The sequence below is a fragment of the Nerophis ophidion genome, linkage group LG21, assembly GCF_033978795.1.
Source record: "Nerophis ophidion isolate RoL-2023_Sa linkage group LG21, RoL_Noph_v1.0, whole genome shotgun sequence".
In the NCBI taxonomy this organism is placed as follows: Eukaryota; Metazoa; Chordata; class Actinopteri; order Syngnathiformes; family Syngnathidae; genus Nerophis; species Nerophis ophidion.
This window is the reverse complement of record NC_084631.1, coordinates 15,089,339-15,112,863: the sequence shown is the minus strand read 5'-3', so window position 1 is coordinate 15,112,863 and position 23,525 is coordinate 15,089,339. Positions and strand designations below refer to the sequence as shown.

Here is a 23,525-nt window from a genome sequence, read left to right as displayed (position 1 = left end):
GTTCCATTACGTCTTTCTTTCACATCTCACACGTCCATTTGGCAGACATTTGGGTGTTTTTACTTCTGTCCTCTCTCACATATAATACATGAAGCTGTTTTTTGGAGAGAAGACAAAGAGGCACTCTCACCTCTGCCTCCAGGAAGGCTACTTTCTCCTCCAGCTCTTTGATCACACGATCGCGCTCCTGGATCACCATGCGAGAGTTCTGGAGCTAAAAACAGCAAACATGAGCAAATATGAAGACTTGAGACAAAGGGGTGTGCAAAATTCAGCCCATAGCTAATCTTTTTATTATGCCACACCTATGCAAATAACGCACTTTAATCCCACATTACAGCATTACAAAGACAGTGTTGCGCAACACTGAAAAGAAAAGTGATATGAAAGTTAGCATATATGACATAGATCTGAGGTATTCTACAGGGGGTTCGCAGACATACAGCAGGGGAGCATGCAATTTTTGGTTGATAATGGTTTTTAAAAATATATATTTGTTAATATTCCCTCTGCATTTTTATCCCACCTCAATTCCATGCATTTTCTTTATTTTCATGACTATTGTAGATTGTCACTGAAGGCATCAAAACTATGACACCTGTGAAGTGAAAACCATTTCAGGTGACAACCTCTTGAAGCTCATCGAGAGAATGCCAAGAGTGTGCAAAGCAGTAATCAGAGCAAAGGGTGGCTGTTAGGAAGAAACTAGAATATAAAACATGTTTTCAGTTATTTCACCTTTTTTAGTACATAAAACTCCACATAAAAATGGGACCCATTACGTCCCTGCTTGGCACTCAGCATCAAGGGTTGGAATTGGGGGCTAAATCACCAAAATGATTCCCGGGCGCGGCACTGCTGCTGCCCACTGCTCCCCCCCCTCCCAGGGGGTGATCAAGGGGATGGGTCAAATGCAAAGGAATAATTTCACCACACCTCGTGTGTGTGTGACCATCATTGGTGTGATGCCTTCAGTGACAATCTACAATGTAAATAGCCATGAAAATAAAGAAAATGCATTAAATGAGAAGGTGTGTCCAAACTTTTGGCCTGTGCTATATATGTTTTTAAATCGACATTAACATTGATCGGACACACTGTAGTGTAATTTAAAAACGGCAGTGGCATATCAGCTGTATGGTTTCACTTTTGCATCTTATAGGACATAACTGTGGTGCATTCATGGAACAAAAAGTTTGAAAAGGAGGCATCAGGGTTTACGCTGAGTAGATTAACTAATAACAATCATAATAAGTATTTAGTGAATACTATCAGCTGATGAAAATCCTATGTTAAACTCTACCTTATGCTATAAAGTAAAGGAAAACTATTTCACAAAAGAAAAAAAAAGAAAAACATCAAATATTAGTTATTATATTCTTGTCAACATTTAAGACAGCTAGTGATTAGCGCTCTAGTTTCCAGTTATAGATTAGTGGCGCTAGCTGTCAGCTAGAGTTTAGCGGCACTGTACTCCAGAGTTTTTCAAACACTGTGCCGCGGCACACTAGTGTGCCCGAATATATTCTCTGGTGTGCTGTGGGAAATTATGCAACTTTGCCTAATTTATGCCAAAAATATTTTTTACAAATCAATAATTATAATCAGCCAATATGGTGCCATTGCTTAGTGTCTGTGCCGTGTAAAACTCGGCAGGGTAACCACGTAATACTCCATGTCAGTAGGTGGCAGCATTGCTTTGTAAAAGTTGGAATGTGTCGGGTGAGAAAAGGATGGTTTGTTGTGAACATGGACCCCGTCTTACCAAATTGAAAAACTTATTCAGATGTTACCATTACTTGGTCAATTGTGCGGAATATGTACTGTACTGTGCAATCTACTAATAAAAGTCTCAATCAATCAATCCCGATATGCAGACCACAGTGGGAGGCAGTGTGCAGGTAAAAAAGGTATGTAACGCTTAAACCCAAAATGAACGAAAGGGAAAGGAAAAGGCTACGCAAAACGAAAGTCAAACTGAACTGGCTACAAAGTAAACAGAGACAGAATGCTGGACGACAGCAAAAACTTACGGCGTCCACAAAGTACATCCATACGTGACACAACAATCAACAATGTCCACACAAAGAAGGATTGCAACAATGTAGGTAGCCTTGCTTGCTAACACAAAGAAAATTTTTTTTAACGTTTTCTGCTGGTGGTGTGCCTCTGGATTTTTTTTTAAGACAAAAATGTGCCTTGCCTTAAAAAAGGTTGAAAAACACTGCTGTACTGTATTATTTGAATATTTTAGTAATTCACAGTACAAAGGTACATTTTAGACCAGATCGATTTAAAAACATAATTCTATACAGGTTGGGGGTGGCCACTCCTTTCCATCAGCTTGGGTGTCCTTGACCTGGAAAACGTTGAAGACCCCTGACGTAAATGTTGACCTCCAAAACTAACAATAGAAAATAGTAAACAATATTTAATTTTTTGATGTCCAATTTTACGTTTTTTGTGTTATTGTTTGTGAATGTGTTTGTGACGGTTTATACCACAATGTTTTTAATAAATATTTTTTTTATTTCAACAACATAAGCGCGTTCAAATGAAGCATGAGCTTCCTTCTGTTTCTATTTTTTTCTTTCATTTACTTGCTACCAACTAGGGAAGTAACAATACGAATATGTCTTATCACGGTTACTGTGACCAAAATGAACACGGCTATCATCGATTGTTCATCATGCTCAAAAAGTACCAGAAATGGTTTGACCCCAAAAAATTTTGATCACTAAAATTAATAGATTAGATATATTGTTGGAATAAAACATTATTTTGCATCTTTTGCGTTTCTTTGCATGTTAGTGTTTTAGTCTTTGAATTTGATTTGTTTTAATGGCTAAGCTTTTATTGTTTTAAATATTTGGTTTGTACTGTAGCACTTTAAAACGTGCATCTCACCTGTTCGATCATGTGTCTGACTTTCCTCTGCTGGCTTTTCAGCATGTCGTCCAAATGGTGGATCTTCTCTCTGAGAATGGCCACGTCTTTCTCCAACTGCTCCGCCCTGAGGACAACAAATAATACAACTTTCTTAGTCAAAAGACAGTTGAACCTGCTATTCCGTTTCTGCAATCTTTATACACTACGGTTACAAAACATAAAAATGGCGGGTAAAGCCAGTATAAATGCTGACAGATGCTGTTACCGGGCAGAAAAGCCAATGAAAGAAACAGAGATAATAGATAATAGCACATATTTTGTTTTAAAAACAAGGTTTGTAAATAGAAAAAGTGTGTATATCGAATCAAATGTCTTTATAAGAAACAATATAAACATGAACTGCGCTGAGGTGGTGACCTGTCCTGGGTGTACCCCGCCTTCCTCCCGATTGTAGCTGAGATAGGCACCTGCGCCCCCCGCGACCGCAAAGGGAATAAGCGGTAAAAAAATGAATGGATGGATATAAACATGAATAGGGTTCCAGCCTAGAGACCAGTCCCTATTTTAAGTTAAAGTACCAATGATTGTCACACACACACTAGTTGTGGTGAAATGTGTCCTCTGCATTCGAACCATCCCCATGTTTACCCCCCTGGGAGGTGAGGGGAGCAGTGAGCAGCAGCAGTGGCCGTGCCCGCTAGTCATTTTTGGTGATATAACCCACAATTCCTACCCTTGATGCTGAGTGCCAAGCAGGGAGGTAATGGGTCCCATTTTTATAGTCTTTGGTATGACTCCGCCGGGGTTTGAACTCACGACCTACCGATCTCAGGGCGGACACTCTAACCACTAGGCCACTGAGATAAAGTTTGTACACTTAATGCGCAATATAAAGTGCTTAAACGTACATAACAACGGGGAGATTGATTGACTATCTCTATATTAATAAGCCAAAAACGACAATGATGACAAGCTGCTGTCCTCTGTATGCCCTGCCTTGGCGCTCTCACAAACGATCAGAAACCACAAAAATCCTTCATTTAACCATATTTTTTACAGTAACGCACATTTAAATAAGTAAAATCCACTTACAATATACAACTGATTCCGATTAACATTTTCAAAGTCTTCTCGCGAGGGAATCAATTCAAGGGGGCACGCTGAACGAGAGCTGTTAAATAGTTAAAATAGTTAATAGTTAAAAGTGCTTCGGCACTTTTTTTCAGAAAAGTCCGCTCTCTACACAATGAAAAACCTGCTGTGGCAGGAAGCGGTCATCCTCAAATCGCCTCAATCCGAGCTAGCACAAAAATGTCTGCCAGCGGGACACAAAATAAATGAACGAAGAGTTCATACACAAAGATATAGTTTGCACGAGGCATATTTGGCTCCATGTAAAAGTTTGTAAACCGAAAAGAGGGCAAATAGAGGTTCCGCTGTAAAAGCAATTCCTACATGCACCCCCTGATGGTTGTGATCAGTATTAAGTTAAAGTACCAATGATTGTCACACACACACACTAGGTGTGGTGAATTTTGTCCTCTGCATTTGACCCATACCCTTGATCACCCCCTGGGAGGTGAGGGGAGCAGCGGTGCCGCCCCCGGGGATCATTTATGGTGATTTAACCCCCAATTCCAACCCTTGATGCTGAGTGCCAACCAGGGAGGCAATGGGTCCCATTTTTTTATAGTCTTTGGTATGACTCAGCCGAGGTTTGAACTCACAACCTACCCATCTCAGGGCGGACACTCTAACCACTAGGCCACTGAGTAGGTTATGGTAGTAGTATAAGGCAGATGCTGTCATATCATGTTTTAATGGCAACAAAAGCAATTGAATGCTATGTCTGACCTTTCTTCTCCCTTCGGGCCGTCCTTTTGAATGTGGCGTAGCTCGCGCAGTTCCTCCTCCCGGCTGTTAATGGTTTCCCTCAAGGTGGCGCTCTCCTTCTCCATGCCTCCAAGTAACCTCTGCAGCTCCTCTATGCGGTGGTCTTTCTTTTCCACGTCTTCTTCGGTGGTCTTTAACTTCTCCTCCTGCTTGCTGAGACGCTCCCTCAGCATGCCGCCCTCAGCCTGCAGGCGGCGGAGACCATTTGTGAGATAAGGGTGAGGTTTTATTTACGAACATAGTTACAGCCAGAGATGAGGGGAAAATGGTGTCAAATAGGCCGAGACTGCACTTGAAAGGCGTGGCTTGAACAAACATGAGCGCCAACACAGTGGAATCACAAAGGAAAACCTTGGCCAGGCGGTTCTTGTAGGTGCCAAACAGTGGATTTGTTTAAAGGGAACAGGAATGTTGTCTCACAGCGTTGTGTGGCAGTATAAACAAAGTAGATTTACAAAGCCACCCTAGTGTTTGAATGTGAGTGTGAGTGTTGTTTATCTGCGATGAGGCGTTGACTTCTCCAGGGTGTCCCATGACCCCGAAAGGGACAAGCGATAGAAAATGGAAGGATGCTATGGAACAGGAAGTTGCCTGGAATGGTGGTTTGTTTGTCCATTTTGTAAAAACGGGGATCGTTTCGACATTGTTGACATCAAAGTGCTCAAAAAAGTGAAGAAAAAAACCCACACAGTTTGTACTAGACTGGAGAATCTGAGCTTCAATACAAGTGATGGACTACAAACATTTATCTGGAATTTTTAATCAGAATTGTTTTACTGTGAAACCCACTTTTTGGTTATCGGTTAAAAAAAATATGTCCTGGATTAGAATTAGCATCACACGGCCAAACATTGCGCACAACATCCATCCATCCATCCATCCATTTTCTACCGTTTATTCCCTTCTGGGGTTGCGGGGGGCACTAGCGCCTATAAGCTACAATCGGGCGGAAAGCGGGTACACCATGGACAAGTCGCCACCTCATCGCAGGGCCAACACAGATAGACAGACAACATTCACACTCACATTCACACACTAGAGCCAATTTAGTGTTGCCAATCAACCTATCCCCAGGTGCATGTCTTTGGAAGTGGGAGGAAGCCGGAGTACCCGGAGGGAACCCACGCATTCACGGGGAGAACATGCAAACTCCACACAGAAAGATCCCGAGCCCGGGATTGAACCCAGGACTGCAGGACCTTCGTATTGTGAGGCAAATGCACTAACCCCTCTTGCACCGTGAAGCCTGCGCACAACATACTAGTCCGTATCATATCTCGGAATGGAGTTTCCAAGCAAATAATCCAGTCCTTGCCAAATAGTTTTGGGCAAGGGTGCCAAATAGTGGGGCAAGGGTTGGTGGGGCGGGGGTTTCCAGCAGGGGGCACTTGTGATCCCAGGGAATAAACCAAGCTTCAAATCCCGTTTGAAAAGCTGCACAACATGCTAATTTCTAGCCATTAATCCTGACTTCTGTATTCTAATTTATAGTTGTTTTTTTAATCAGTACAGATTGTTTTATAATTTTTTATTTTGTAGATTGAAGTGTTTTTTTTTTTTATATTGTGCTCCTGGGTAATATTGCTGATCAATCAGAATTTGTATTTTATATTATTACTTATAAAAATAAAAAAAATTCAGTACCAATTGGTTTAAGTTGGTCAAAAGCTGTCAGTTTAAATAAGGATTGTTTTGTTTTTTTATTATTTTAGGCAAATTGATGTACTATAAATATTTTCTGTTACAAACTAAAAACAATGTTAATATAGTAATTATTTGTTGTAAATTGATCTAAATTTCTTCATTTTTTTGTTTTATTTAATGTTAAGGATACAATGCAGATGCAGAGGTGAGCTTACAACAATTTTATAGAGATTATACTATGTATAGCCGCTGCCTGGAGTGCTTTCTTCTCCCAAGGTGGCGCGTAACAGAAAATAATTAAGAAGCACTGAAATAACCTACTCGGTGGCCTTGTGGTCAGAGTGTCCGCTCTAAAATGGGTAGGTTGTGAGTTCGAAACCCCGGCCGAGTCATACCAAAGACTATAAAAATGGGACCCATTACCTCCCTGCTTGGAACTCAGCATCAAGAGTTGGACTTGGTGGTAAAATCACCAAAAATGATTCCCGGGCGCGGCTACAGCTGCTGCTCACTGCTCCCCTCACCTCCCAGGGGGTGATCAAGGGTGATGGGTTAAATTCAGAGAGTAATTTCGCCACACCTAGTGTGTGTGTGACTATCATTAGTACTTTTAAATAATCACACACACTGTGGTAGGGATAGATTGTTTACATTTTACCAATACCAGTACTAAATCGGCACAACCGCACCATAAGAATACTCGTATGTTTAACGCGGCGACAATCCATCAAGCGGTGTGGCTTCATAGCTTACCAAAGTGGTACTAAAAACATTGACAGATTTTTGAGCGCCGTGTGTAATGTCCTATATTCTCAATGGAACATTTTAAGTTTTGGTGGTGTTTACTGGTGTCATCTTGCAGTCTACACGTATCTCTGATGTGTGACTGCAACACACTTATCATTTCACCATGTACCAAATAAAAATGTTTCAAGGTCGGTATGCACAACCGAAATTATGCCGTACATTAGGCGCACTGTTGATTTTTGAGAAAATTAAAGAATTTTAAGTAGAGATGTCCGATAATGGCTTTTTTGCCGATATCAGATATTCCGATATTGTCCAACTCTTAATTACCGATTCCGATATCAACCGATACCGATATATACAGTCGTGGAATTAACACATTATTGTGCCTAATTTTGTTGTGATGCATTAAACAATGTAACAAGGTTTTCCAAAATAAATCAACTCAAGTTATGGAAAAAAATGCCAACATGGCACTGCCATATTTATTATTCAAGTCACAAAGTGCATTATTTTTTTTGACATGCCTCAAAACAGCAGCTTGGAATTTGGGACATGCTCTCCCTGAGAGAACATGAGAAGGTTGAGGTGGGCAGGGTTGAGGTGGGGGAGGATAGGGGGTAGCGGGGGTGTATATTGTAACGTCCCGGAAGATTTAGTGCTGCAAGGGGTTCTGGGTATTTGTTCTGTTGTGTTTATGCCGTGTTACGGTGCGGATGTTCTCCCGAAATGTTTGTCATTCTTGTTTGATGTGGGTTCACAGTGTGGCACATATTTGTAACAGTGTTAAAGTTGTTTGTACGGCCACCCTCAATGGCTGTTGACCAAATATGCCTTGCATTCACTTGTGTGTGTGTGTGTGTGAAAGGCCGTAGATAATATTTGATTGGGCCGGCACGCAAAGGCAGTGCCTTTAAGGTTTAGTGGCGCTCTATACTTCTCCCTACGTCCGTGTACCACTCCATACAGCGGCATTTTAAAAAGTTATACATTTTACTTTTTGAAACCGATACCGATAATTTCCGAGATTACATTTTAAAGCATTTATCGGCCGATAATATCGGCAGTCCGATATTATCGGACATCTCTAATTTTAATTGTACCTTATAGTCCGAAAAATACGGTACTTAAATATTGTCAGGTCCCCATTAGGATTCAAATTCAAGGGTGTGTAAAGTTTTTTTCAAGTGGTTTGTATGGATGAATAAACAATATCAGTTTGGGGTGGGGGGTGCATGAACAAAATTATAATTTAGAAGCACGGGTATACCGAATAATGTATGCAAGCCTCTTCGTTGCTGTTTGTTGGATATTATGCAGTCCATGTCATTTTCTTTGTTAGCTAAGACAGTGTTTTTTAACCACTGCCGCGGCACACTAGTGTGCCGTGAGGTACAGTCTGGTGTGCGGTGCGAGATTATCTAATTTTACCTATTTGGGTTAAAAATATTTTTTGAAAACCAGTAATTATAGTCTGCAAATGATGAGTTGTTGTTGAGTGTCGGTGCACTCTACAGCTCGGCAAGAATAACCGTGTAATACTCTTCCATATCAGTAGCTAATTGCTTTGTAGATGTCGGAAACAGCGGGAGGCAGAGTGAAGGTAAAAAGGTGTCTAATGCTTAAACCAAAAATAAACAAAAGGTGAGTGCCCCTAAGAAAAAATAGTGAAGCTTAGGAAAGGCTATGCAGAACAAAACTAAAATTGAAATGGTTACAAAGTACAGAAAAACAGAATGCTGGAGGACAGCAAAGACTTACTGCGGAGCAAAGACGTCCACAATGTACATCCGAACATGACATGACAATCAATGTCCCCACAAAAAAGGATAAAAAGCAACTTAAATATTATTGATTGCTAAAACAAAGTAGATGTGGGAAATATCGCTTAAAGGAAGACATGAAACAGCTACAGGAAAATATCAAAAAAAGGAAAAGCCACCAAAATAGGAACGCAAGACAAGAAGTAAAACACTACGCAGAGAAAAACAGCAAAAAAGTCCAAATAAGTCAGAGTGTGATGTGACAGGGGGTGACAGTACACCTACTCTAAGACAAAGGCTATAGTGATGCATGCTTGCTTATGCTTTAAAGTCATACCCAACAATTGTGACAAAGACTTTAATGTCAACTGAGTTTAATTTTTTTGTGATTTCTGCAAGTGGTGTGCCTCCAGACTTTTTCAACGCAGAAAATGTGCCTTGGCTCAAAAAAGGTTGAAAAACACTGAGCTAAGAAAAAGTATTGGCCTCACCTGCAGCTTCGCTCTCTCCTCCTGGTGCTTCTTCTCAGCATCTTGAAGCTGCGCATACAAGCGCTTACTCACTTCTCTCAGCTTGGTCTGCTCCGCCTCCTCGTCTGCCTCCTGACAGACCAATTACAACAACAACAACACGCGTGAATACGCTAGGAATGACGTCGTGTGTGTGAAACGCTGCCGTCGGCGAGAGAATGCGGCGGGTCGGGCCCTGCAGCAGAAACCAGGCGTGTTTGTTGCCGTTGCTGTGCGTCATTGGATGCTGACCAGTTTTTTCTATTCTTGTGGCGGTGCGGCATGACTCACAGAAACGTTAATGCTATAAATGGCACGGAGAAACTAATGGGGCAAAGAGCTCAAACTACAAAGGCGACAACGCCACTATGGAATTTGGCGACAAAAGGGAGGGCCTGGATACAATAAGATAAAGTAGCTATAATTAATTTATTTTGAATCCTCACTCATCTAGCTACTCTCTGGAGCTACCTGTGAATGTCATTGGTCCAGGTTGTTGTATTCTCAAATTGTCCTGGGCATGATGTTGAAGTGCATCCGGCAGTGGAGGCTCCCCCAAGGGGTCTTGGGGCACCAGGAGGTTAACCCCTTCACTACTGTTACCCCAGGTGGCCCTTGTCAAAGGCCTAGTACCTGACTGCCCCCTAGCCAGCGATACGGTGAAAACCTCAACGGAGGAGCAGGCGGAAGATGGTAGATGTAAAAACCACCACAACGGCTGCGATGGCGGAAGAAGGCACCCTCACATCCATGTGGGCCCAGTTATGGGGAAATAACAACCCAAGACCCCAATTGGGGAACAGGTGGAGGTCGATTGCTAACCCTATGGAGCGTCACACCGGCTGGAATGGCAATGAAGGCTGCAGCAGAAAAGGGTCCCCAGTTGTCTTGGACTTCATGTCACTGGACCCTGACCTGTCAAGGATCGTGTGGTGACTGTCTGTGCAGCAGTCCCCCCACGTTAAACTAAGCAACGCACAGGCATCCTCCATAAAGGGATACACCACCCGCCAGGAAGATTGTCATACTCGCTTCGAGTGACCGCCAATGATAATGTATTCTCAGGGCACAGTGTCATTCACAACTTGTTTTTACAATCAAAACAAAACACGCTCACCTGTCCATCACTTTGGGCTCTGCCTTTCTGGGCCTGCTTCTTGAATGGGGAGGTGACCTTCCACCCGTTAGTGTGCATCTGGAATAAGGAGTGGATAAGAGATGAGGTGAAGCCGCAATAAACCAGGCAACAAGTCAAAAATGTACGACCACAGAACTGTCAAGGGTTGCTAGGCAGAGTTCATAGATTTTAATCATGACTATGATTGATCTATGATAGGTCAATGATAGGTGACTGATTGATTGATTGAAACTTTCTTAGTAGATTTCACAGTACAGTACATATTCCGTACAATTGACCAATAAATGGTAACACCTGAATAATTTTTTTCAACTTGTTTTAAGTCGGGGTCCACGTTAATGAATTCATGGTAAAGGTCTAAGTTCACACTGCAGTGTTGGATGACTCAATCTAATTTTTTGGTCAAATCCGATCTTTTTAGCGGCCGTTCACATTACAAAACAAAGAACGGGATTTCTAATGTGAATGCAATCTGACCCGCATGCGGACATGACGTTATGGCGTTGCACGCACTGCAGTGTTTAGGGAACTGAAATGGCTTCAGCTTTAATGAGTCTGGCGCGTTTGCTGCACTTTCGAGGATGTTGTGCACTCAAAATTAACATTTTCCGAACTAAATTGTTGTGCGTTGAGGATTAAGAAGGAAGAGGACAAGCATCGCAGTTTTACAGCATCATTTGCCATGATGTCTGTGGGCGAGCAGCTGGCGACAGGAGTGGTAAAACTTACACGACTTCCTAGAACTAAATATTTTCAACTGTTTTCTTCTCCATTGTCTACTATTTATTTTGTAACCGTGTATTTTGGTGAATAATTATGAGGCATCGCATATATATCAGATTTATATCCACATACAAAAGAAGCTTGAAAAATTCGAAATTGCACTGTTCACACTAACATGAAAACATTCCATACAGGACGCATTTGGGCACAAAAGTCGGAATTGACCTGCAATGTGAACAAGGCCAAAGCAGTTCAAATTACAAACGAGGAGGCGCCGGTCAGACTTTGATTGACACTTCATTAGTAGATTGAACAGTACAGTACATATTCCGTACAATTGACCACTAAATGGTAACACCCGATTAGGTTTTTTTAACTTGTTTAAGTCGGGGTCCACATTAATCAATTCATGGTACAAATATATACTATCAGCATAATACAGTCATCACACAGGTTAATCATCAGATTATTGAATTATTTACATTATTTACAATCCGGGGGGTGAGATTTGGTTGATATCAGGACTTCAGTCATCAACAATTATATCATCTGAGAAATGGACAATGTAACAGTGTAGGTCTGACTTCGTAGGATATGTACAGCGAGCAGTGACAGATACCATTGCTACGTTTCCACTGCACATTCTTGGCTTGCTTGGGTTTCCTCTGAAATATTTTAGCAGTGGTAACGGCAAAAACAGAACGCTAATCAAGGGATACATGCATTTACTTCCAGAGAACATTTGACCGAGAGGAAAGAAGACGGAGACTGCGGTGTATAAAACAGGATACGCTAACATTGGCATGTGCGTTTGTGGTCTGAATCTTTGGGCAAATCTGATTCCAATTACTGGGGTGATGATTAGATTGTTTATGTGGTATAATTATAATAATTATATCGAACCTTTTTTTAAACAGGCCACAGGCTAAACAATCCCTTTATGATTTCATTGATTGAGACTTTTATTAGTAGATTGCACAGTTCAGTACATATTCCGTACAACTGACCACTAAATGGTAACACCGGAATTAGTTTTTCAACTGGCTTAAGTCGGGGTCCATGTTAATCAATTCATGGTTGCATTGAGATGGCTTTTTGAAAATTGATTCTTATAAAGAAAATAACATCTGTTTTTTTTTTTTTTACTGTTTTTTTCGATTGATTTTTGAAAATTAAGAATACAATCGCAATTCACATGTGTATAATAATAATAATAATAATGGATTAGATTTATATCGCGCTTTTCTATTGTTATATACTCAAAGCGCTCACAGAGAAGTGGGAACCCATCATTCATTCACACCTGGTGGTGGTAAGCTACATCTGTAGCCGCAGCTGCCCTGGGGTAGACTGACGGAAGCGTGGCTGCCAGTTTGCGCCTACGGCCCCTCTGACCACCACCAGTCATTCATTCACCAGTGTGAGCGGCACCGGGGGCAATGGGGAAGTGTCCTGCCCAAGGACACAACGGCAGTGACTTTGATCTTAATAGGTGGGAAGCGAACCTGCAACCCTCAGGTTTCTGGCACGGCCGCTCTACCCACTACGCCATGCCGCCCGTATGGATTTTTTGTGGTGCACTCAGTGTTTATTGTCGTATTTCCTCGACATGTTTCCTCAAATTTGAGGTAATGGGTATTTTCCTCGGCCAGCCGGGGTTTATCTCACTCTTTCAGTATTGTATTGGCCCACTGAGAAGTAGAAGTACAACCTTGTGGTACCTCGATTCAACAGTAAAACAACACAAAACAAGACTCACTACTTTGTATTCAATAGAAATAAAACAACAGGACAACATCGGCGTATGGCTTGGCGTTACCTACCTTACTCTTAGACGCCATCTGCTCCCTTAGTGTCTTCAGGCAGTACCTCACCTGGTAGGAAGGCACACACACGCTTGTTTGTTTAGTGAACAAAAGGCAGCAGCATGACGACTCAACATTGAAAACATGCAAATCGTCAACCAGGGCGGTGAGAGAGAGTCACTCACTCACCTCTTGTATCTGTGAAACTTCATCGGACAGCATCTTCAGGTTCTCACTCTGCTTCTGGTTGTCTTGTCTGCGAGCTTCCAAATACACCTAAAACAAAATTACAAAACTATGAAGCGGCGGAGTTTTTGCGCAAGACTCCACATCTGATAAAAAATGTGAACATAGTATACTTACCGTATTTTACCGATTAAAAGGCGCACTTAAAATCCTTATAACCCGGTGCGCCTAATGTACGGAATCATTTTAGTTTTACTTACTGACCTCAAAGCAATTTTATTTTGTCCATGGTGTAATGATAAGTGTGACCAGTAGATGGCAGTCAAACATGTGTGGACTGCACTATGATGGCAATATGACTCCAGTAAACAACACCAACATTTTATAAGTTCCATTAAAAATATAGAACATTACACACGGCGCTCAAAAATCAATCAAAATGTTTTGGTACGACTGTGGTAAGCTATGAAGCCGCTCTGCTTAATGTGCTTCAACATAGAAGTGTTATGGTGTGTGTATAAGGTAAGACGTATCTGGCATTTTTTTCCTGCAATGTCATGCAAACTTTTCTTACCTTCTGGTACCTGCAGATCTGTATTTGAGATCTGCATAAATCCTGAAAAATTCGGCACTTCCGTGCCGACAACGTAGTGGATAAGCTGCTTCGTTTTGTCTATTTTCTTATTATGTGACATTCATCCTCTGCTGTTGCCATTTCTAATATAAAGTGGCGTAACGTTCTTACTTATATCTGTCCGTAAACTCGTCATGAAAGTGCTAAAACATACCGGTATAGCGAGTTTTCATTATTCACCCAAGGAAATGTAGTTACTAGAGAGTTTCGGTTGGACGGTTTTTCACGGGACACATTTCTGGCAAATGAGGAGATGCCGCTCCGTTATTGATTGAAGTCTGAATGTCATTAAAACAGTTAGCGCCATATTTTGACACTTCTTCCACTCCCATCCTTGCACGCTACACCGCTAACAGATGATGGGGAGAAGACTGCTAAAAGTGAGCCACGTAAATAAGACCGCCCACAAAACGGCGCATCCTGAAACGACTGTCAGAAAGCGGCTTGAAGATGATCTGTAAAACATCTATGCAACATTTTGACCAAAGAACCACCATTACATGTTATGTAGACCACAAGGAAGTGTTTAAATATAGAAAAATAATAATAATATGACTCCTTTAATGCGCCCTATAATCCGGTGCGTCTTATATATGAAAAATATCAGAATAGACCATTCATCAACAGTGCACTTTATAATCAGGTGCGCCCTATGGTGCGGAAAATACGGTATACACTTGCAGTAACACTCAATATGTTACGTAATATGGCCCCGCCCACCTTGATCACTTCCACCTGCTCCTCTTTAGCCGGGGTCACAAGGGTCCTGTCGTTGGCGGGCTGCACCAGCGCGTAGGCTCGTCCAACCGGCTGGAGAACACAACATCAAAATTTACAAGATTGCGTGATCATGACGGCTGTTTCCAAATATGTCCACTGGGGGAAACATGGATGACATCACACGGGAGGAGTGGCAGCATGTTTGGGGTCCGTGTTGCAAAACAACAGGATAGAAACTAATAAAATGTGTCGGAGTTAGGCAAACTTCTTCGGGGCCTGACACACTTCCTCATATTTGACATGGAGACATCACATCGAGCAGGCAGGGACAAACCAAAGGCGGGAAGAGGTTATGCAATTTTGGCGGAAGAAGTACTGATTATTTAACTTGTGGGAACCACCCAGATGGGAAGCAGATGTCTCATGCAACACACACATTTTCCAACAGTTAAAGTAAAATTAGTTATGTTAAAATAGTCTAAGCACAATTTAGGCTTCAAGTAGCCTTAAAATTGTTTTACAAAGGAGCAAAATGTGCTGTCCATAATGTAAACAATGTGATGGTACAGAAATTAAAATAATTAAATAAATAATGTACAAAAGCAAAGATAATTGAAAAATATTAAGTTTGGAAACAAACCATTTATATCATTAGAAAATTCATTAAAACACATCTAGTTATGATGGATAAATCATAACTTCAAGCTAAAAAATAAAAATAAAAACTACAATTCAAATTCAAGGAAAATTTAATTCAGCAGCACTTTTGTCAGGATTGGGGGTCAAAATGAAATAACGATTGGGGTTGTCAGTCTTTGGTCACCACACCATTTGACTCAGGATAAATTGTCCATTCAAAATCTGTACTTTTTTTCCCCAATAACATTGGTTTCCAGTTTTATAATTAACTCAAGTCAGATACAAATAAGGCAACAAGAGAAGTATCCAACACTAAAGTAAATCTGTCCAGCAGATATAGATCATCTACATCAACAATATGATTTTCCTGAGTTGCTGGAGAGGACAGATTTAAAAAAAAGTTTATAAATAAAAATTTGAATGTTTTTAATCGTTTTTTGATTTTATCAATTAAACATCGTTTTAAATAAGAATCACAAGTAATTCAAAGATCACTTTTTTGACATCTTTAATAATGTCAGAATACAATAAATAACACTTGAAAAAGTAGACTGTAATGCAGACCTTGAAAATGCGGTCCATTAAGATTTACATAATTCGTTCGACATAATTTTTTCAGACCTTTAACATCAAAACTGTAGCCGCTATCACGATGTGCAGTGCTGTTTTTAAATTACTGTAAGTCTTGAACTATAGAAAGTATTTAAACGTTTGAAATCTGCGCTTATGGGTGTTATAGGAGTAATCTACGTCACAGCAGCTCAGATGAGGAACAAAGCAGAGTGAGCAGGGTCTGTTTTCAGAAGCAGCGAGCCCGAAACGTGTCAGGAACAGATGCAGAAGCTAATTTTTACAACAAATTTCCATATATCATATTGTAGGTGTTTATTAGCAAATTATGAATGCAAAAGGTTGTTTGTTACATTTGTGTTGTGTTTTGCTTGATTATAAAAGATGTCTATTGAGGAGTGATGTGCATATCTTGTTAATATTCAATGTTTTATTGTTCATACTTAATATTGCAAATCCCATTTTTCTTATTTCCATGTACATTTTGCATGTCCCATTCAGTAAAAAAAGTATAAAATTCCATTCCGTTTTTTTTGTTTTTTTTGAGGATGGTCTGTCAAAACTTATTTAGAATTCTATCGGACATTGTGACTTTTGGTATTAGTGTTCCTGAAAAAAAAAAAAAAAAAAAAAGGACCCAAACACATCCTGTACAGCAGATTTTTACAGCTAAATGTGGTAATATAAATTATACACACATACACATTGGCCCCCCAGACACATTTTTTTTCTCAATGTGGCCCCCGAGTCATAATATTTGCCCAGTGCTGCTATAGTGGTAATTGAATTGAATTATATTTATAAAGCACTTTTCTCTAGAGACTCAAAGCGCTTTACATAGTGAAACCCAATATCTAAGTTACATTTAAACCAGTGTGGGTGGCACTGGGAGCAGGTGGGTTAAGTCTCTTGCCCAAGGACACAACGGCAGTGACTAGGATGGCGGAAGCGGGAATCGAACCTGCAACCCTCATGTTGCTGGCACAGACGCTCTACCAACCGAGCTATGCCGCCCCAATAATGAAATTTATTTTAGTCAAATATTTAAAAAAAAAAACTTTTTTTTTGCAAAATGTTATTTAATTTTAAACTATAATGCTATGGTTTAGGGTGGAGATATGACAGCACAAAATTACACAAGTTAGTCAACTACAAACTAACAAAGTATATATAGTTTGTTTCAGGATGTTATAATTAATTATGGTACAAAAATCACTAAACTAAATAAAAACATTTATATATAAACATGTAATTAAATATATTAGAAATAATTACATTTAATATGTTAAATTTAACTAAATTAAATTGCACGTGAGTGAATAGGTTGATCCTCTTTGAAAAATAAAAAGTCAACAGAAAAAGTAGGCAGTAAGTTCAATATAAACAGCAATTGCTTAAATGCATAAAAATGTAATAAACTTAGGACAGCACATGTTCGTAGAAAACACTGCACGATTGTACTATTTTAGTGTCCCTACTCTTGTGTCCAATCAGGAGACCCTCACCTTAGTCCTGTAGTTCTGCTGCTCGGGGGTCCAAGCTGCCGGGGTCTGGTGGTGCAGTGTGAGTCTCAGTCGCCTGCACCTCTCCTGGAAACAGAAACATAACAATATGGAGAGGCGGGCTCCAACACAATTTCCAAAGAGACCGTAATGGGATGGATTTTTTTTTTTAAAAAGTAGAGGACAGACTGAGTCACTACATGGAGTTGGCGGAGCAAAAAAAACAAAAAAAATGGGGGCGGAGCCACTTCAGAAATGAAAGTCAAAGATTTTGGAGTCTGCACAGACCCACTTTGTTTCCACGAAATGCAATGTTATGGACGTCATAGCCACGGAGAGCAGAAAACTTTGGATTTCTGGGAATGTGGAGAGCCCCGGGAGATGGGCGCCATTTCAACGAGGCCTTGCAAACAAAAAAAAACTTAACAATTTGGCCACACTGTAGGGGAAGTCAGTAATACAGGAAACGCCTCTGACAGGAAGAGAAAGGGTGTGTGTGTCCCGTGGGCAGGGAACCCCCTGTTATTGATGGTGTGAGTGTGTGCGTGTGAGGGAGGAGGTCAGCGACGTTACATAACACATTCCGAACAAACAGGATTCTATGGCAAATGTCAGACACTAGAGCAGAGTTCGACGACCTTTGCTGTCATTTTCTCCTTCCTCTCCAGAAAAACAATCAGCCGGAGTCACAAAACATGACAGTTTTTCCTCATCCTGTTGCATTTAGTTTAATTTAAAGTACCAATGATTGTTACACACACACACACACACACACACACACACACACACACACACACACTAGGTGTGGTGAAATTTGACCCATCCCCTTTTTTAACCCATGGGAGGTGAGAGAAGCAGTGAGCAGCAGCGGTGGCTGCGCTCAGGAGTAATTTTTGGTGATTTAACCCCCAATTCCAACGCTTGATGCTGAATGTAATGGATCCCATTTTTATAGTCTTTAGTATGACTCGGCCGGGGTTTGAACTCATGACCTACCGATCTCAGGGCTGACACTCTAACCCAGGGGTGTCAAACTCAAACACAGAGTGGGCCAACATTTAAAACTGAACAAAACCGCGGGCCAAGGTTGAACAAATTATCCTTTTAATAGGGACCCAAACACGTTTTGCATTGAATATTGAACAAGCAGGGCTTATATAACTTTATAGTGACATGTAAAATCGAGTTTCAAATAATTGAAAAATATCAATGGCATATCAAAATTTAGATAAAAATTGAATGCTTCTTTTCTATTTGCAGCCTTCTGAGGTAAATATCCAAATACAATTTTTCCACAGGCTAATAATACATTTGAAAATAAAATAAAAATAATGAATGAATCAAACATTCACGCCTTGAAGTAACAAGAGAAAGTGCATGAATAAAATGGTCATTATTGCTCAGTTTGCTACCCTGATTTGCTTTCAGACTGAATATGGAACAAGAAACGCATATATAACTTAATAGTGCAAAATCAACTTTCACAAAACAAACAAAAAACTTCGATGATATATTGAATAAAATCTAAATAAACAATTGAATGCCTCTTTTCTACATGCAGCCTTCTGAGGTAAATATCAACATTAACTTTTCCACAGGCTAAAAAATTTGAAAATAAAATAAAGAGGTTTTGGTGGTAGCAAGGGGTGCATATTGTAGCATCCCGGAAGAGTTAGTGCTGCAAGGGAATCTGGGTCTTTGTACTGTTGTGTTTATGTTCTGTTACGGTGTGGATGTTCTCCCGAAATGTGTTTGTCATTCTTGTTTGGTGTGGGTTCACAGTGTGGCGCATATTTGTAACTGTGTAAAGTTGTTTAAGCGGCCACCCTCCGTGTGATCGGAGTGGCTGTTGACCAAGTATGCGATGCATTCACTTATGTGTGTGTAGAAGCCGCGTTTATCATGTGACAGGCGCCGGCACGCTGTTTGAATGGAGGAAAAACGGTCGTGATGACTGGTTGTAGAGGACGCTAGAGGCAGTGCCTTTAAGGCACGCCCCCAATATTGTTGTCCGGGTGGAAATCGGGAGAAATTCGGGAGAATGGTTGCTCCAGGAGACTTTCGAGAGGGGCACTTAAAATCGGGAGGGTTGGCAAGTATGAGTATTAGTGGTGAATGCCGTGTTATAATACCGACGGGCCAGCTCTAATGTTAATTTGGTATTGCCTCAAGGGCCAAATAAAATTACACGGCGGGCCAAATTTGGCCTGCGGGCCAGAGTTTGACACCCATGCTCTAACCACTAGGCCACTGAGTTAAAGTTTGTACACTTAATGCGCAATATAAAGAGCTATAACGCACATGACAAGGGGGAGATTAATTGACTATCCCTAATAAGCCAAAAAGACAATGATGCCCTGCTTTGGTGCTCTCACAAACGATCAGAAACCACAAAAATCTTTAATTTAACAGCCATATTTTTACAACAACACACATTTTGGGTCCCATTTTTATAGTCTTTGGTATGACTCGGCCGGTATTTGGCCACTTGCCTTGACTCACATAAGAACTTGAAGTGCCATCCCATCCCATTCCTATCCCACACGGTTCAACATGTCGTCGGTTCACCTTTTGCAGCTATTACAGGTTCAATTCTTCTTGGAAGGCTGTCCACAAGGATGCGGAGTGTGTTTATAGGGAATTTTCCACCGTTCTTTCAAAAGCACATTGGTGAGGTCAAACACTGATGTTGGTGGAGAAGGCCTGATTCTCAATCTCCGTTCTAATTCATCCCAAAGGTGTTTGTGGTGGGAAGTGCGTCAGCGCACCTGCAGGAGCAAAGATCACCGCCGCTGGCAATGGTGTCGAGGGCGGTGCACCATCAGCTAGGAGCGGAACGGCGAAACAAAGCTGGCAGGTGATTAGATTGCACAGGTGGTACGTGTTAGTCTAATCATCCGTTGTCTTTAACAGTGAGCGGCCAGCGGAAAAGAGGAGACTGAAGAAAAGCGACGATAAGATTATATTGAAAAATCTGGATGGGAAAAAAAAAAACGGCACGCTTGGCTCTGTGAAGTGATATCCCTGGAACGGGTAGGGATCGACTTCCACAGTGTTCTATCGGGTTCAGGTCAGTCAAGTTCATCAGCACCAGACTCTGTCATCCATGTCTTTATGGACCTTGCTTTGTGCACAGTCATGTTGGAAGAGGAAGGGGCCCGCTCCAAAGTGTTCTCACAAGGTTGGGAGCATGGAATTGTCCAAAATGTTTTGGTATCCTGGAGCATTCAAAGTTCGTTTTACTGGAACTAAGGGGCCAAGCCCAAATTCCTGAAAAACAACCCCGCACCATAATTCCTCCTCCACCAAATTTCACACTCTGCACAACGCAGTCCGACATGTACCGTTCTCCTGGCAACCTCCAAACCCAGAATATTTAGCAGCGAGGACATTTCACGACTGGATTTGCTGCACAGGTGGCATCCTATGACAGTTCCACGCTGGAAATCACTGAGAGTGGCCCATTCTTTCACAAATGTTTGTAGAAACAGTCTCCATGCCTAAGTGCTTGATTGTATATACCTGTGGCCGGGCCAAGTGATTAGAATACCTGGTTCTGAACATTTGGGTGGGTGGCCAAATACTTTTGGCAATATAGTGTGTTTACTGGTGGTGTTTGTGCAGCAGTGTTCCCCTCAGTGACACACTGCAGGCGCTGGGTTGATAAAAGGTGCAAACACTCGGTTACATAACTGCCTTTATATCGAATCAATGAGTGACATATTAAAAGAGCCATGTTGCTTTATATGTGATGTGTGGCCTTTGGAAGGGCAAAAAACAGTCAAAACTTTTCATGCAATTACCTTAACACAATCAGTCATGTGTGATCAGGCAATGATAGCCTTCCTCATGTTCACTAAATGCTGCAAACAACATGCGGCATACTTGTTAGGTGTTAGCAAACGACATTCCGAGATCTTTCTTTGGCTGCTTGACTTAATGTGCAAAACCCAAAACCAGTAAAGTTGTCACGTTGTGTAAATGGTAAAAAAAAACCCGAATACAATGATTTGCAAATCCTTTTCGACTTATATTCAATTGAATAGACTGCAAAGACAAGATAATTAAAGTTCGAACTGGAAAACGTTAGTTTTTGCAAATATTAGCTCATTTGGAATTTGATGCCCGCAACATCTTTCAAAAAAGCTGGCACAAGTGGCAAAAAAGACTGAAAGTGAAGTAATCCTCATCAAACACTTATTTGGAACATCCCACAGGTGAACAGGCTAATTAGGAACAGGTGGCTGCCATGATTGGGTATAAAAGCAGTTACCATGAAATGCTCAGTTATTCACAAACAAGAATGGGGCCAGGTTTGTGAACAAACGCGTGAGTAAATTGTGGAACAGTTTAAGAACAACATTTCTCAATCAGCTATTGCAAGGAATTTAGGGATTTCACCATCTACGGTTCGTAATATCATCAAAAGATTCAGAGAATCTGAAGAAATCACCAAAAACCAACATTGAATGCCTGTACAGCATCAAAAACCGGCATCAATGTGTAAAAGATATCACCGTATGTGCTCAGGAACACTTCAGAAAACCACTGTCAGTAACCACAGTTCGTTACTACATCTGTAAGTACAAGTTAAAACTCTACTATGCAAGGCGAAAGCCATTTATCAACAACACCCAGAAACGCCGCCGACTTTGCTGGGCCCAAGCTCATCTAAGATGGACTGATGCAAAGTGGACAAGTGTTCTGTGGTCTGACGAGTCCCCATTTCAAATTGTTTTTGGAAACTGTGGTGTGTGGACCAAAGAGGAAAAGAACATTTCCGACTGTTCCAGGTGCAAAGTTCCAAAGCCAGCATCTGTGATGGTATGAGGGTGTATTAGTGTCCAAGGCATAGGTAACTTACACATCTGTGAAGACACCATAAATGCTGAAAGGTACATACAGGTTTTGGAGCAACATATGTTGCCATCCAAGCAACAACCTTTTCATGGACGCCCCTGCTTATTTCAGCAAGACAACGCCAAGCCACATTCCCATCAGCTTTGTCTTAAGGCTACATTATGTAACAATCGGACCTTAAATCCCTGCTGCTATGCTATGTGTTAGATGTAAATATAAACTTTGCACCTATAACAATCCGGATGGTTATTTTCCTCTTTGTTCCGGGGGACACCACGTCCACAGTTTCCAAATATTATTTGAAATGTGGACTCGTCAGACCACAGAACACTTTTCCACTTTGCATCAGTCCATCTTAGATGAGCTCGGGCCCAGCGAAGCCAGCGGCATTCCTTGGTTTTGTTGATAAATGGGTTTTGCTTTGCATAGTAGAGTTTTAACTTGCACTTACAGATGTAGCAACCAACTGTAGTAACTGACAGTGGTTTTATGACGTGTTTCTGAGCCCATGTGGTGATATCCTTTACAAACTGATGTCGGTTTTTGAGGCAGTACCGCCTGAGGGATCAAAGGTCCGTAATATCATTGCTTACATGCAGTGATTTCTCCAGATTCTCTGAACCTTTTGATGATTTCACGGACCGTAGATGGTAAAATCCCTAAATTCCTTGCAGTAGCTCGTTGAGAAATGTTGTTCTAAAACTGTTCGACATCTTGCTTACAAATTGGTGGCCCTCACCCCATTCTTGTTTCTGAATTACTTAGCATTTCATGGAAGCTGACTTTATACCCAATCATGGCACCCGCCTGTTCCAAATAAGTGTTTGATGAGTATGTCTCAACTTTATCAGTATTTATTGCCACCTTTCCCAACTTCTTTGTCACGTGTTGCTGGCATCAAATTCTAAAGTTAATGATTATTTGCAAAAAAAAAGAATGTTTATCAGTTTGTACATCAAATATGTTGTCTTTGTAGCATATTCAACTGAATATGGGTTGAAAAGGATTTACAAATCATTGTATTCCATTTATTTTTACATCTAACACAATTTCCCAACTCATATGGAAATGGGGTTTGTAATATAATTTAATGTATGTAGTAGAGCTGTGATGTTTATCCTGTTCTTTTGCAGGAGTGTTTAAAATATAATTACTTAAATAATTAGTGTAATAAATCATTAACATTTGTATAAAACATTTATATATTTATTTGATAGATTATAATTTATTATTAAAACTAATACTACTATTACTTCTAATATTTTAAAATAATGGACTTACATATATGAACACAGACAGGGTA

General features: G+C 40.8%; 1 protein-coding gene across 2 annotated transcripts in view; it reads right to left on the bottom strand.

The window, feature by feature from the left end:
- Window positions 1-23,525, bottom strand: part of tuft1a (tuftelin 1a) — a 46,528-nt gene that overhangs the window by 5,469 nt on the left and 17,534 nt on the right. Inside the window, exons 1-10 of one of the 2 annotated variants that reach the window (XM_061881998.1) lie at window positions 17,651-17,704; window positions 17,366-17,449; window positions 14,652-14,741; window positions 13,301-13,387; window positions 13,130-13,180; window positions 10,563-10,640; window positions 9,428-9,538; window positions 4,744-4,967; window positions 2,908-3,013; window positions 131-214 (exon numbers count right to left, since the gene is read on the bottom strand). In XM_061881998.1, coding sequence (XP_061737982.1) covers window positions 131-214; window positions 2,908-3,013; window positions 4,744-4,967; window positions 9,428-9,538; window positions 10,563-10,640; window positions 13,130-13,180; window positions 13,301-13,387; window positions 14,652-14,741; window positions 17,366-17,449; window positions 17,651-17,689 — 954 coding nt within the window. In that variant the 5' untranslated portion in view covers window positions 17,690-17,704. Of the gene's footprint in view, window positions 1-130; window positions 215-2,907; window positions 3,014-4,743; window positions 4,968-9,427; window positions 9,539-10,562; window positions 10,641-13,129; window positions 13,181-13,300; window positions 13,388-14,651; window positions 14,742-17,365; window positions 17,450-17,650; window positions 17,705-23,525 lie in introns of those variants that run through there. The other variant, XM_061881997.1, reaches the window with a different exon arrangement.